Below are 13,820 nucleotides of genomic sequence, written 5' to 3' on the forward strand. Positions count from 1 at the left end.
GTTTACCAAGTCTTGTTTATACTTTCTTTTTTTAACATACCGTCTCCACCTGGCCAATGCAAAGATAAAACTTAGGTGATTAAGTTAAATAAAAGTAAAATGTAAGAAATTAATTAAAGTTTTTATTTGAATAATTTATGTATTGCACAAGTCTATGCTAATGAGCCATCCAACGATCTTTTGTTGATTAACGATTTATCTTCGTTTAAGAAATGAGAGAGAAGAGATTAACTACTTCGGTTATTAAATAAACATAAATTTTGAAGAAAAAATAATTATTTTTTAAATTTTAAATAAAAAATTATTAATTTTTAAATATAATAAATTAATAATTTTTGTTAGGTAAAAATTTAATAAATAAATAATAATAAGTCTTTTGTCCTAAGTTAAATGGTCCGTTTTCTCCCGACTATGGGCCAAAACTGTCTCTTATGTCAAAGCTATTACTCATACCGACCAAAGAGTACAATTAAAATCCAAAAAGTGAGACTAGGTAGCCCATTAATCCAAGCCCAACAATAATTAAAAAAGAAATGGGCTTAAAGTTGCTCTCCTAATCGAGGCACCGCAATGGTCAAAAATAAAAGCAGGGGAAGAAGCGCCAAAAATGAGTGACCTAAATCGTATTCTACCTTTTTCAATAAGAAGGCAGATGGATAAGGAAAGTTAAAAACTGCCTACGCATAGCAAGTCCTGCTGCACTTCACCTCCCGTGAACAAAAATCTCTCTTGTTAGCCTGGCTTGGCCTGGCCTTTCCTCTATTTCAATATGGCCATGGCAATAGCAGTTGCCAATTCCTGTTCCTCTTCCCTCAATTCTTCTGTTAAATTCCGTTACTCCAATTCCTCCCGACGCCATAACTCCGCCTTACAGTCTCTCGCTACCCTCAATCCCCATCCCGCCAATCAAAACAAAAAGAATTTTAAAAAAGCACCATCTACTTCTAAAATCTCCGCACCTGAAGTAAACCCTAATTCTTACAATTTTCGTTTAACTGTCTTTAATATTGTTTTTATATTCGGTGAGCTTGTTTCTCTTTTGTAGAGGAAATTTCCCAGAAGATCGAGTGATGACCGTGTAGACGTTGGACTTTCTCAATCTACTGCTTTTAAATCTTTTGGCGCGCAAAGAAAAGACAGAAAGGAGCTTCAACTTGATTCCAAGGAGCAGCAGGTATTCTTTTCAAATTTTAAGTCTAATCGATCATTAGAAACTCTCTGTCTTTAGTTGTTGAGGTATATTATATATTCTCAGGTTGAACCAGGGAATCTTCAAGATGCAGCTTTTCTTAATGCTGTTGTGAAGGTAACATATTTTCTTTCTCTTTTATGTGTTCGCGTAGTAGTTTTTAATCAGTGGATTTTTCTTGTGATTGGGAATAACCTAAATACAGGTGAATGAAAATTTTCCTTCTCTTTTGTGGGTTAACACTTTTCCGATCAATTATGGTTTTATTTGCTTTTTATTGTCAAATGTTAATTATTTCTTTATTTTTAATTTCTCAAGGTTTATTGCACCCATACGGCCCCTGATTATTCCCTTCCATGGCAAAAGCAAAGGCAATATACAAGTACTGGGAGGTGCGTTTTCAAATCTTAATCTGTTTATTGTTCAAGATGAAAAATGAATATTGAAAGAAAATCCAATAAAAAAGAAAGAGATTGAAGAAGTTCAGTTGGTTCTTCTAGTTCTTTATTAAACCTACCAGTTTATCGTACCCATTATTTTCTAATGTTATAGAGTTGGTGATAAATATTTTGTTTTGTATTTTGAATTATGCTTTTTTCCAGTGCTTTTATGATTGGAGATGGGAAACTTTTGACAAATGCACACTGTGTTGAACATGATACACAGGTAATCTATTTGCCCATCTTTTGACGTAAATTTAATATATTAAAAGATGTCTGTTGTGTGAACTTCTCTAACTGTGCAATATGCCATTGATTTGGAGTCGTCATTACCTTCATGAAAAAAACCTGGCCGGAGTTGATTCTCTAGCGAAATTACTCCAGAATACATCAGTTTAATAATTCTATAATGCCTGATCTCCCATGTCTTATGGTATGATGCATTAATTTTCAGGATTGTTCTATAGTGTACTAGAAACCTCTTAAAAAGAATGATTATAAATTTTTTGTTGCTTACTTTGGTTGTCGCTAAGAAACATTTTTTGTTAGTTTAGAGGAATTGCCCTATGCTGTAGTCGCAATTTTTAAAACTTTGTAGCTACTGCATACAAGGTCTTGACTGTTTGACCATCACTTGGACCTATTAACCTTGTATATGAGTTTGTCAGCTATTCATGTAGATTATCAAGTCCATTTGTTTAATTGATTACTGTTTTTTTTTTTTTTTGTTGTTGTTGTGATTATTGCAGGTTAAAGTGAAAAGAAGGGGAGATGATACTAAATATGTGGCTAAGGTATTTATCCAATAGAAAGACAAACTACTTTGTGTTATGCTGCCAATTATTCGAAATTTTGTAACAGGATTAATGATGTTCTGACCTTTTTCTTGACATCTTTATATAATCTCTCTGCTGTGATTGCTTGTTCTTCATGAGATGTGTGGTTTTAGAGGTTTGACTTTCTTGTTTTCTTTGAAATTATATCACTTATATCATGTATGTGTTATTATGAGGTTTTTGGATGTGCTTGGGGATTGGACCTCATTGACAAAATAAATTGGCGACTTTTTTGATGAAGTTACAGCTTAACTGTATATTAAGAGGGTCGGTTCAAATTTGTATTAATTCTTATTCAACCATAATTAGAGATGCCACTGACTTTCCTTTTAGTGATTCAACCCAGGTCTTAGCCAGAGGTGTTGATTGTGATATGGCTTTGCTTTCAGTAGAAAGTGAGGAATTTTGGAAGGATGCTGAACCACTGCGATTTGGACAATTGCCTTGTCTTCAGGTTCAAATTATCTCCTTTTTTGTAATTCTTTCATTGTCTTTTATTATGTTTATGGACTTTTTTCTCTTTGTGCTATCATGATGCTCCATACTTCATCATAGACAATGGAGTAATATGTTTGATAAGATTCTAGAAGTTATACTGAACAACTGATCCAGATCTGATGTTGAAAAGATGCTGATCTAGAATTACTGCATCTTCAAATCATTCATAGCTAATATGATATGCTGCGATTTAAAGTCTGAGAAATTCCTCATTCATGTGCTGTAAACATCTCTTGGAAAGACTTTTGAATTCCTTCTGTGTTGCTTTCTTTGTGATCAGGATGCAGTAACTGTTGTAGGATATCCCCTTGGAGGAGATACCATTTCGGTGACTAAGGGTGTTGTATCACGTATAGAGGTATGATTGATCATCATGAAATTATACGATGGCTAATCCACTTTTGTTCTGCCATTGCATCTTTGATACCATTAGCTATGTCTTTGATCCTGCAAGTTGTTAAAAAATTAACTTATATAATTTCTCTAATGTTAATTCTTCAGGTCACATCATATGCTCATGGGTCATCCGATTTGTTGGGCATTCAAATTGATGCGGCAATAAATCCTGGTCAGTTGAAATTTGTATATTTGAACCTCTTTTTGCTAAAAGTAGTTGACGAACTTTCTTCATGGAACTAGCTAGTTTTTATCTGCCTTAACATCACTACTCTTTCAGCCTTTTTTCCAGCCTTTTTGTGAAGGCAATATTCTATATCATTGTGATAGCCATTGCTTATACTTGCTAGATTTTAGGTAATAGCGGTGGTCCTGCATTCAATGATCGGGGTGAGTGCATTGGGGTGGCATTTCAGGTAGATTTCTGGCCTGCAACAGAAAATGAGCATCTAGTACTTCCTGCTATATTATGTATTGTATTGAATGTATATATATGCTGCTTAAATCCAGTTCACTTTAGCATAATAAAGTTTACCTTTGCTAAAATTTTCTTGTTTATCAAAGCATATGTGAATAGTTTTCTTTTTATTTATTCTTGTTGTATATTATTTATTACATTAGCTTCATTTCTCATATTGAAGCATGGTTATTAGTTCCAGCAATCTTCTTGTTTTTAACTGCTAATGATACTCTGTCTTTTGCTCCTGTTTCTGTGGAGATCACACTTTGTTTCTTGCATTTCTTTTTTGTCCCAAATTGTTTATCTCCCATGTTTTTACAAGACACTTCCTCTAGGTTTACAGATCCGAAGAGGTTGAAAATATTGGATATGTGATTCCAACTACGGTTGTATCTCATTTTCTGAATGACTATGAGAGAAATAGGAAATACACTGGTGAGTTTCTCTTATTGCCTTAAATTTGTGAATTTCAGTGTCTGGACACCTGAATCTGTCAATAAATAAAATTTACTGCTTACTGTCACTTTCTTGAATTAAATCATAATTTGAATTTCCTTGTCATTGGCACTTCAACTCTATGGTTTTTTTTTTTTTGTACCTTGTAATTGAACTTAAGGACGGCAATTCATTGAATTTCTTAAAGTCTTCAATAACTTTGATTTCTAGGTTTCCCTTGCCTTGGTGTGCTGCTGCAGAAGCTGGAGAATCCAGCACTACGTGCATGCCTGAAAGTGCAGTCTAATGAGGTATGTCTTTGTATTGGGGTGCCCTTTGACTGTGTCTTGATAAAAAAATTTGTTTCTTGCATTTCTAATATTTTCCTCTGCTACAAACTTTAGGATAAATTTCTGAGAAATTTATTTTCCGTCTTTTTTTTTTTTTGTGTATGTGTGTGCATGTGTTGATTATCTTCTCTGTGGTGTGTTTTCTGAACTGCACTAATCATTGTTAAAATTTCCTGTGTCCCTTTTTCTACTGAACAGTCAATTATCTTAGATATTTCCCTCATAAATTATCTCTCATGCAGGGTGTGCTGGTAAGGAGAGTTGAGCCCACTTCTGATGCAAATATGGTATTGAAGGAAGTAAGTTGGTTATTTGTAGCGTCAAGGGCGCTGTACTTAAGTTTCATATTTCCTTTAAACTATCATGAGAGTTTGGATCATTTTTAAATGTTAAATAGCTATCATATGGCTAAATATATCTTTGTTTACTGGTTAGTGTCCATCTTATTTATCTTGGACACATTGAAAGCTGTTATGAAAAATATAATAGAGCTAAAGTAGTAAGCTGTCATATGGAAGAGAAGTTCGGTTAAATAAGACTAGCCTTTGATTGAGCAACTTCATTTTGTGGAAGCACTTGTCCATGTTGGAGATGAACCTTATATATTTCATCACATTAAGTAAACTTGTATGTAATTTATACATACGAGTATTCCTTTGACCCATTGAGATACTTTTACAATTATTATTATTGTTGTTGTTGTGGTGGGTTGGGGTTGGCATGGTGAGGTGTGGTTGGGTGGGGTTATAATGTGAATTTAAGAAGGAAAACCTAAGACTAAGTGCATCTGCTATTGAGCTTTTTCATAGAATTTTGAGTATTTTATCTGCTATCAAATTTGATGCTACTTTTTCTTTTTTCCAGGGGGATGTGATTGTAAGTTTTGATGATGTTCGTGTAGGTTGTGAAGGAACAGTGCCCTTCCGTTCAAATGAGCGCATTGCATTCCGCTACCTCATTAGTCAAAAGTAAAGGCTTTTATTTTCCAATAAATTTCTTCTAAAAACTGCATTTGATTTTCTTTCAATTTACCTTGTACAAAAATATTACACATTCTAACCACACCAGAACCTGTGTGTGGTGTACTTCTGGGATACTGACTTCACTATATAAACTACCCTGCTGCTCCATTTTTTCTTTAAGGGTATCTTTTCAAGGTCACTTGTTTCTATGGGATTGTAAATATGTTCACTTTAGTAATCAAAATCTAGTCAATAAATCCAGTGCTGTTAAGTATTTTGTATGTCTTGTGGCTAGCATCAGTAGTTGTATTGAGGCTATGTATAATACCTTCTAAATTGCCTTTTTTCCTTTCACTACTGATGCTGCTTATGAATGATCATTATACTTTCTAATTACTATTTGTTTGGACTATACTCATGGCATGCATGTTTATGCTTTCACTACAGTTTTTATCACCATCCTTTCTAATTACTGTTGGGTTAGACTATACTCATGACATGCATGCTTATGCTTTCACTACAGTTTTTGTCCATCTGTATCTGTTATATGGAGGACTAAATTGTCGTGGCTGTTAATTCTAGTGACACTGCTGTGCAGATTTGCTGGTGATGTAGCAGAACTGGGGATTATCAGAGATGGGGTTGTCATGAAAGTTCAAGTTGTCTTAAATCCACGAGTGCATTTGGTATGACATTAACTTTGAGTGGCCCAGAATGATATGGAAATGATATTGGCAGTTTCATTATCTTTCATAATGAGTTTCTAATTGTATTAAATTTCTCATGCACTCACTTCAAGGTTCCATACCATATTGATGGAGGTCAGCCTTCTTATCTAATTATCGCTGGTTTGGTGTTTACACCATTGTCAGAACCCCTGATAGAGTATGACATGTTTGATTCTTTGGCTGCTTCTTTGACTAATAAGGCTGATTTTTTTTTTTAATGTGAAAATATTTATGCTAATTATTATATATTTTCATTCTCCTTGATATTGACAGAGAGGAATGTGAAGACTCCATAGGGGTAAGTTCTGAATTGCAGAGGACAACCTTTTAAGTACATTATTCATTATAAATTAATATTTGACCAGATGGTTTATAATTTAATGAATTGGTCTTTCTTCTGATTAGCTGAAACTGCTAGCAAAGGCTCGGTACTCTTTAGCAAGGTTCAAAGGGGAACAAATTGTGATCCTATCACAGGTAAGCTCTAGGCTTTTCCATCAAAAAGTATTCATAGAATATTGAAATTTTGGCTGTACTTATCCAGAATCTTTTCATTCTACTTAATTTCGGTCTTTTGGGCTATGGTGATAGTGTTATGTTTGTTCTCATTCATGTTCCATTGCTTTGACTGCTGTAATCTAATTTTAATTTTTATGTCGTATTGTATGAAATTTCTCTTTGCATTGCACTTATCATTGGTAGGTCTTAGCAAATGAAGTAAACATTGGATATGAGGATATGAGCAATCAGCAGGTGAGTCTCTTGCTACTAACAACCTCAAATAGCCACCAGAAATTTGATGTACTCTTAATTTTTTTCTTAATCTCCAAAATGCAGGTTTTGAAGTTCAATGGAACGAGAATAAAAAACATTCATCACCTAGCCCACCTTGTTGATTGTAAGTGGTAACATCTTTTAACTATTTCTTGTTTTTCATTCTATTCTTATGGTTGCTGTGTTGTTGGCCAGCATGCAAGGACAAGTATCTAGTTTTTGAGTTTGAAGAAAATTACCTTGCTGTATTGGAGAGGGAAGCAGCTACTGTTGCTTTGTCAAATATTCTCAGAGATTATGGAATTCCATCTCAGAGATCTTCTGATCTGTTGGAACCATATGTGGATTCACACGGGGACAACCATGCAATGGAGCAGACTTTTGGCGACAGCCCAGTTTCAAATCTAGAAATTGGTTTTGATGGAATCCTTTGGGCATAATTATGTGTTGAGATGCCACTCCAAAATACACCCATTGAGCCATACTTGAGAGGCGTGGTGAGAGCTGTACATGCTAGGGCTTCTGCCTCATCTACAGCCATAATTTTTTTTTAACTGTCGCACATCTTTTTTCAATCTTTCTGGGGTCAGATTTTTTTCAAAATCTGACTAGCAATTTTCCACAGCTATTAATTTTTTTGTGAGCATAATTGGGCACAGGGTCACTGAATTATCTATGAAAGCATTTGATGTAATTGTAAAATGTAAATCCAGATTTTTGTGAAATCATTAATTATTTAGGGAGTTTTTTGACATTCTGTTGGGTTTAGCATCGCAGAGACAGAGAACATGGAATTTGTTTAAGAGATTTAATGCAGGGGGCAGGTTTTATGGTGGCTCATAAAGCAGGTACACTAAAAACTGCGAAAAACTGCTAAGCCCAAGTCGTGGTGTCTGTTGTTGGCTCCGAAAGTATGAGTTTGAATTAGAGGTGAGCTACTGCGTTCAACCGGAATCTTAGAATAGGAAGACTAGTAGTTGTTACATCAAAAGCATCAAATTAAGAGTTTAATCATGATATGTTCACGTAGGATTTGAGTCATTCAAACTACTCTTCTAGGTATATATATCTTCCAAATAGAAGCACAACAGTCTTCTTGTTCAGGAATTATATAAGGAATGGAAAGCTGGTTAAGGCAAGCTGTGGTGGCCAAGCCGGAGGGGCCAGACCCTACTATTATTACTGATTGCTCTTGCATTGCATATAATTTTGTTTTTGATGAGAAGCTTCATCTGGTTTTCTTTTGCACAGGAATAGAGAAGCGGGTGGTTCCAAATGGAAAGACTCAATTTGTACATACATACATACATGTGAGACAAAATTTCTTCTATAATTTAATTGACAAAACAATTCTCCAAATGGTCCCCAAGAACACAGGACTTTTTCAGAAAGCCTTAGCACAATTGAATTGGGTCGACATTTGCTTTCAGAAACTGATCCTTAATTTCAACTCTTCGTTCCGTAATAAGTTTAAATTACAGCGAAAAGGATGACAAGAGTAATTGGAATCCCTATCGTAGTGCTATGGCATAATAATTTGAATCGGTCAAGCTGCTTACAACAGGAGGCTAATATTTCATCAAGTTAAATTTTCAACTTAATTGTGATCAGAAGGTGGGTTTTAAATTACCACTAGTTGTTACTTATAACAATTATGTCTAAGGGATGTGACTTGCCTGCCTCTCATCTTATCCTTTCTATTGCCGACAAGACCTGTACATATGTACAATGTTTGATTGGTAGCCACGTGACAAGTGTTCGTGGCTCTTTCTTTCTGTCTACAAAATATTTTATAATCACATATATACACGTTAAAACTGCCTCACTAATATTGTGGAATTCTCCTTAAACAATGCCTATTTTCACGCTGTTTTCCTAAATATGGGGGCACTTGTTGACAATTAAAAGTTTATCCCACCCACTAGACGCTACACCCAATAAGTAAAGTGAATTTAAAAGGATCCTTCAATAACTTCCTTTACCATCTGAAAATAAAAAAAATAAATTATTGAAGAATTATGATATTCAGTGTCGGTTTCATCACCAACCCGGTCTGATCTCTTTGCTTAACCAGAAAGCCAACTCATTATTGGAAAAAGTTAAAGCATTCATACACCAACTTAATTGTACAAACAATTATTACAATTCACTTACATTAATCTCCCCAGATTTGATCTTCTTACAGGTACCGACATCAACTGGACCCTCCTTATGCCATACGAGCCAAGGGCAAACCATAAATAAGCTTGCCAAGCAACACCATGACCGAGTCCACCCTGCCAAAAGGTTATTCAAAATCAAGTATTTATTATATGTTATATCATATAACATTAATTATTTAAAATGACATAAACAAGATGTGGATCTATGTTATATTACTGGACTACTACAACTATGGAAGTTTTGGCACCGTGGTTTGCTTGGCCTAGTGCAATTTCCATGCCAGAATTACCAGACCCAATAACCAAATCAGCCTTATCACCATATGTCTTGCTGCTTTTATAGCTAGTTGAATGAATAATTTCTCCAGTGAAAACATCCATTCCTTCAATATTTGGATTTCCAACAATGGCAGTCTCTCCTCCTCCTCCTTTGATGGAGCCATCATCTTTACCAATGTTGTCGCTTTTTCTGCCGCTACTGGTTCATAATCTCCGTTGCCACCACTGCCTGCAATGGTGAATAGTGAAAGCTATTTCTCTTCACTCATGCTACGCAATCCTGGAAGCCTCAATTTACTGATGGTGTTATCATTCGAGATTTGCATAATATGATTGTCTTTCATGCACACCCTCCACCGCCATTCCTTCTTGATGAAACTCCTAACCCGGGTCACTCTCATTGGTTGAAAATCTAAATCACACATAAACATAGTGGCAAAGATTAATTGCATGTTCTTTTACTTGGTCAAGTGAACAATTCAAAAATATTAAGATGGTGACTCTTCTTGAGTGTTTGAAATTAAAAAACAAACTGATGGGAAGATTTAAACGGTGGACCATGGGAAAAGCAATCATATATCTGATCCGATCCAGCACCACTTTAACCCAAGTAGCGATGCAAAATCTTTGAACCATGTCTATGAAATGGAAGTACACTCAAATTGACTCAACAAATATCAAAGTTTTATTGGCTTAGCCTTAAACATTTTACAGCCAATCTCATGCCCATATTTCCGAACAAAGCTGCTGAAGCAACAAAGATTACACATGCAGATACAAAGCTAGGTAGCAATATTTAATGTTATATTTAAGTGATTGGTTTGAGGGACAGAAGTGATTTGATTTCATCAGCTACACTCTGAGCATCATTCCCAGCCAAATTAAGTCCTCGCCTTGACAATCCAACGCAGAACAAACCATTCTTTCCTTTCCAATGATTCGGGTAGCTGGGTTTTGTAATTCCATCTTCGTCCAATAAGTAATCATCTCCCTACATTAATTTTAAAAAACCTATTAGCTCTGTATTTGTCTCATATACTTTGATTTATTATTTCTTTGATAAATGAATTTACCTTAAGCCACTTGTTTGTTGATCTCTTGAAGCCAGTGCAAAAGACAATTGAATCAAACAGATGTAATTCGCCATTTTTGAATACCACTTCATTGCCTCTTATGTTTTCTATTGCTGGCAACACCTGCAATGACAATAAGTCAACTCAAATAGTTGACTCTAAGCAAAAACGACTGACTCTTTAGTCTTTATTACCTGAATCTCTCCGGACTTAATCTTCCTAAAAGCGCCGACGTCGATGATTGGGTATTTGCCGTATGCGTTCTTCAGGAAAAGTGGACCTCCCTCAGGTCTCCTAATTCCAAACTTGCTCTGATCTCCAAAAACAAGCTTGCTCAGAAACACCATAAACGAATCCACCATTCCATACGGAAAATACTTTAACATAGCAAAACCCAAGAGCACAATCTCTTTTGACAATATATGAACCTGCACCATTATTCAGCTTAATTAGGTCATATTACTATCATATGATCCAGTCAAAATATATAAGATATGTGTTAAATGAGAGTGATTTACCGGACTTCGAACAACTATGGAAGTTTTGGCACCGTGGTTGGCTAGGTCGAATGCAATTTCCATGCCTGAATTACCAGACCCAACAACCAGAACATTCTTATCACCATATGGCTTGCCGTTTTTATAGCGAGTCGAGTGAATAACTTCTCCAGTGAAAGTATTCAGTCCTTCAATCTCTGGTATAAAAGGGTTGCTTGCCTCTCCAGTTGCTAGTATCAAGAACTTTGCTTTGTATTCCTCAATCTCATCTGACACAATATTCCTAGCTTTAACAATCCATTTCTTGCTTTCTTCATTGTAGTTAGCCAACTCAACGGATCTTTGATATAGAGGACTGATGTTGAAATGAGAAACATAGTGATCTAAGTATTTGATGAATTGATCTTTGGGAATAAATGTTGGAAAAGAAGACGGGAATGGCAAGTGAGGAAGCTCACAGTATTGTTTACCCAAGTGGAGATGGAGACGATCATACGCATATTTCTTAAAAAGAGAAGCGTAACAATCTTCTCGCTCCAGAATTACGTAAGGTATTGAGAGGAGGTTAAGGCAGGCCGCCGCCGAGAGACCGGAGGGGCCACACCCTACTATTATCACACGTTCTTCTGCTTTCTCTTCCATTTTTTTTCTCACACTTAGCTCCAAAGAATTGCTGTGATTATGGCCATTTTATATACACCCTTCCCCTCAAAATCGAAAAGAATTATCAATATAAATTAGCATGAGTACTCTTATACGTATAATTTTTTATATAATTTTATAAATAAATAATTATGCATCATTATATAATTATACAATTAAAAATTAAATAATATTTAATTATACTATAATATATTATTATTTATATATAAAATTATATACATAATTTTATCAAATTAGCATAAGGCGTAATTATATAAGATATTTATATCTAATTTCTTTATTCATAAAGACGTTTCAATTATAAAGAGACTTTGGCAAAATCAAGGTAGGCCCAGGTGAAGTTTTTTGACGGTGTCAATAAAGCATTCGACGTGGCTTAATTTCCTCCGACCGAGACTTGTGTGACTGGGGACAAAGTCAGGTACGGCTGACCGTCAATTCACCATCGAAATGGAAGGAGTAAGAGCATTTTGTACCCCTGTAGTTTTGGAAATTATTTTAGATCCCAACTGTATATAAAATCATCACTTTCTTCCTATCACTCACAGCCAGAAATTCCCTGATTTGAAAGTTTACATGATGTTTAAGTTTTACCAGAAATTACAACCACCAGCTTGACCCCAAAGGGTTACCCTTGGGTGATAAAAAGGGTAGACTTATAAAGTAGACAGAGATAGTGATAGTGGGGACTTAATTTAATGGGTCAACTAAATTTTTAATGCAAGAATAAGTGTAGAGAGAGAGAGAGAGGGGAGCAGCTAAATAGCAAATCAAATAGTTCCATCAAGGCAGAAAGTAGGTAAAATAGAAATAATTGAGTGATGGATACATTTTATTTTACACAATTAATGACAAATCGGACCTCATACCCAACTTTTTGTTTTCAACGCTTAAGAAAATCCTAATAAAATTCATCCCACTTTCACTTGCAACAATTTTCTTATAAAAATCTAAACAGTAATTCAGGTATGAAAGTGTGATTAATTGAGTTAAGTGTCTTATCTTGGTCAACAGAAGAAGGCAATGACAAAAGTGAAATGAATATCATTTTCATTAAATAAAGTTACCCATAGGGTCAAATTTTTCTTTAGTTATTTTTAGATTTAAGTGAGGTTAGGTTAAACTACTATTAATTAAAAAGGCCTAATTATATGTTCTCTTAATTTTGAATATTTAAATAATATATTAAAATATAATTTTATTTTATTTTATTTATATAATAATATATTATCTAAATATTTAAATAGAGTTTGGGATAGTGTGAGGGAAAGCCGTTCTCATACTGGGTAGTGGAGAAGGAATATGGGCTTGCTCCATCCACATATCAAGTATCATTTTGTGACTCTTTGTTCTGGGTGTTTTGTCAACTAATTCTATAACTTTATACTGTAATCACAAATCCGATTGAAGTTGAAGGTGTCAAATTGAAACCGTCATTTTCAATATTTAAAGCTAGAAAGAAAATTAGGTATTAATATCCTCCCTCCCGTTTGCTCCTAGTAAGTTTCACGGTCAATTTTCACTGACAGAGTTAAATTTCAATCAAGTTAAATTTAAGCTTGTTTCAAATAAATTTGAGTTTAACTTATTTCAAGCTCAAGTTTGATTCAAACTCAATTCAAATTAGAGTTTTTAATTAGTTCGTTAATAAAACGACATCATTTTAATACATATTGATTAAAATGATATTATTTTATATCAAAATTTTTAGCACACAAGTTTGACAAGCTAAATACTCCAAAACACAAGTTTAAAATTATTAAAGTTGTAGGCTTGAGTTCAAGTTTAAACTTATTTTAGACTTGTTCGAATCAAGTTTAAACTCAAGTTAGAATGAGTTTGGTTTAAATCCAACTCTATACTCACAGAGGCAATTATTCCTTTGCATCCCCTCCTCGTATTTGGATTTTTAAACAAATCTTTCAAAAAAACACATTTACACATACAAACTGACTGTATTTTATTCCAACTCTACCATAAATAATAAATTAGAAAGTACTAATGATTATCACCTAAATTAACCCCGTTGACTTCCACATGTAAGAACAGAGAAAATTGCTCTGAAACAAATTTTGCAT

At 34.5% G+C, this 13,820-nt stretch overlaps 2 protein-coding genes across 2 annotated transcripts; one reads left to right on the forward strand and one right to left on the reverse strand.

Moving 5' to 3' along the window:
• Positions 1 to 604: 604 nt before the first annotated feature.
• LOC123217239 (protease Do-like 2, chloroplastic) lies at positions 605 to 7,822 on the forward strand. Its single transcript, XM_044638131.1, has 21 exons — positions 605 to 964; positions 1,046 to 1,174; positions 1,256 to 1,306; positions 1,508 to 1,581; positions 1,792 to 1,855; positions 2,379 to 2,423; positions 2,812 to 2,919; positions 3,244 to 3,321; positions 3,465 to 3,531; positions 3,717 to 3,775; positions 4,155 to 4,254; positions 4,486 to 4,565; positions 4,847 to 4,903; positions 5,469 to 5,572; positions 6,165 to 6,252; positions 6,366 to 6,451; positions 6,568 to 6,592; positions 6,700 to 6,771; positions 6,997 to 7,047; positions 7,132 to 7,192; positions 7,264 to 7,822. The coding sequence occupies exons 1-21, from the start codon at positions 770 to 772 to the stop codon at positions 7,506 to 7,508; spliced, it is 1,839 nt and encodes a 612-aa protein (XP_044494066.1). The 5' UTR covers positions 605 to 769; the 3' UTR covers positions 7,509 to 7,822.
• A 2,349-nt stretch (positions 7,823 to 10,171) lies between these two features.
• LOC123215898 (probable indole-3-pyruvate monooxygenase YUCCA10) lies at positions 10,172 to 11,791 on the reverse strand. Its single transcript, XM_044636181.1, has 4 exons — positions 11,101 to 11,791; positions 10,777 to 11,010; positions 10,583 to 10,705; positions 10,172 to 10,500 (listed from the first exon to the last, which is right to left on the reverse strand). The coding sequence occupies exons 1-4, from the start codon at positions 11,719 to 11,721 to the stop codon at positions 10,318 to 10,320; spliced, it is 1,161 nt and encodes a 386-aa protein (XP_044492116.1). The 5' UTR covers positions 11,722 to 11,791; the 3' UTR covers positions 10,172 to 10,317.
• Positions 11,792 to 13,820: the final 2,029 nt, after the last annotated feature.

The sequence above is a fragment of the Mangifera indica genome, chromosome 5 (genome assembly GCF_011075055.1).
Source record: "Mangifera indica cultivar Alphonso chromosome 5, CATAS_Mindica_2.1, whole genome shotgun sequence".
NCBI lineage: Eukaryota > Viridiplantae > Streptophyta > Magnoliopsida > Sapindales > Anacardiaceae > Mangifera > Mangifera indica.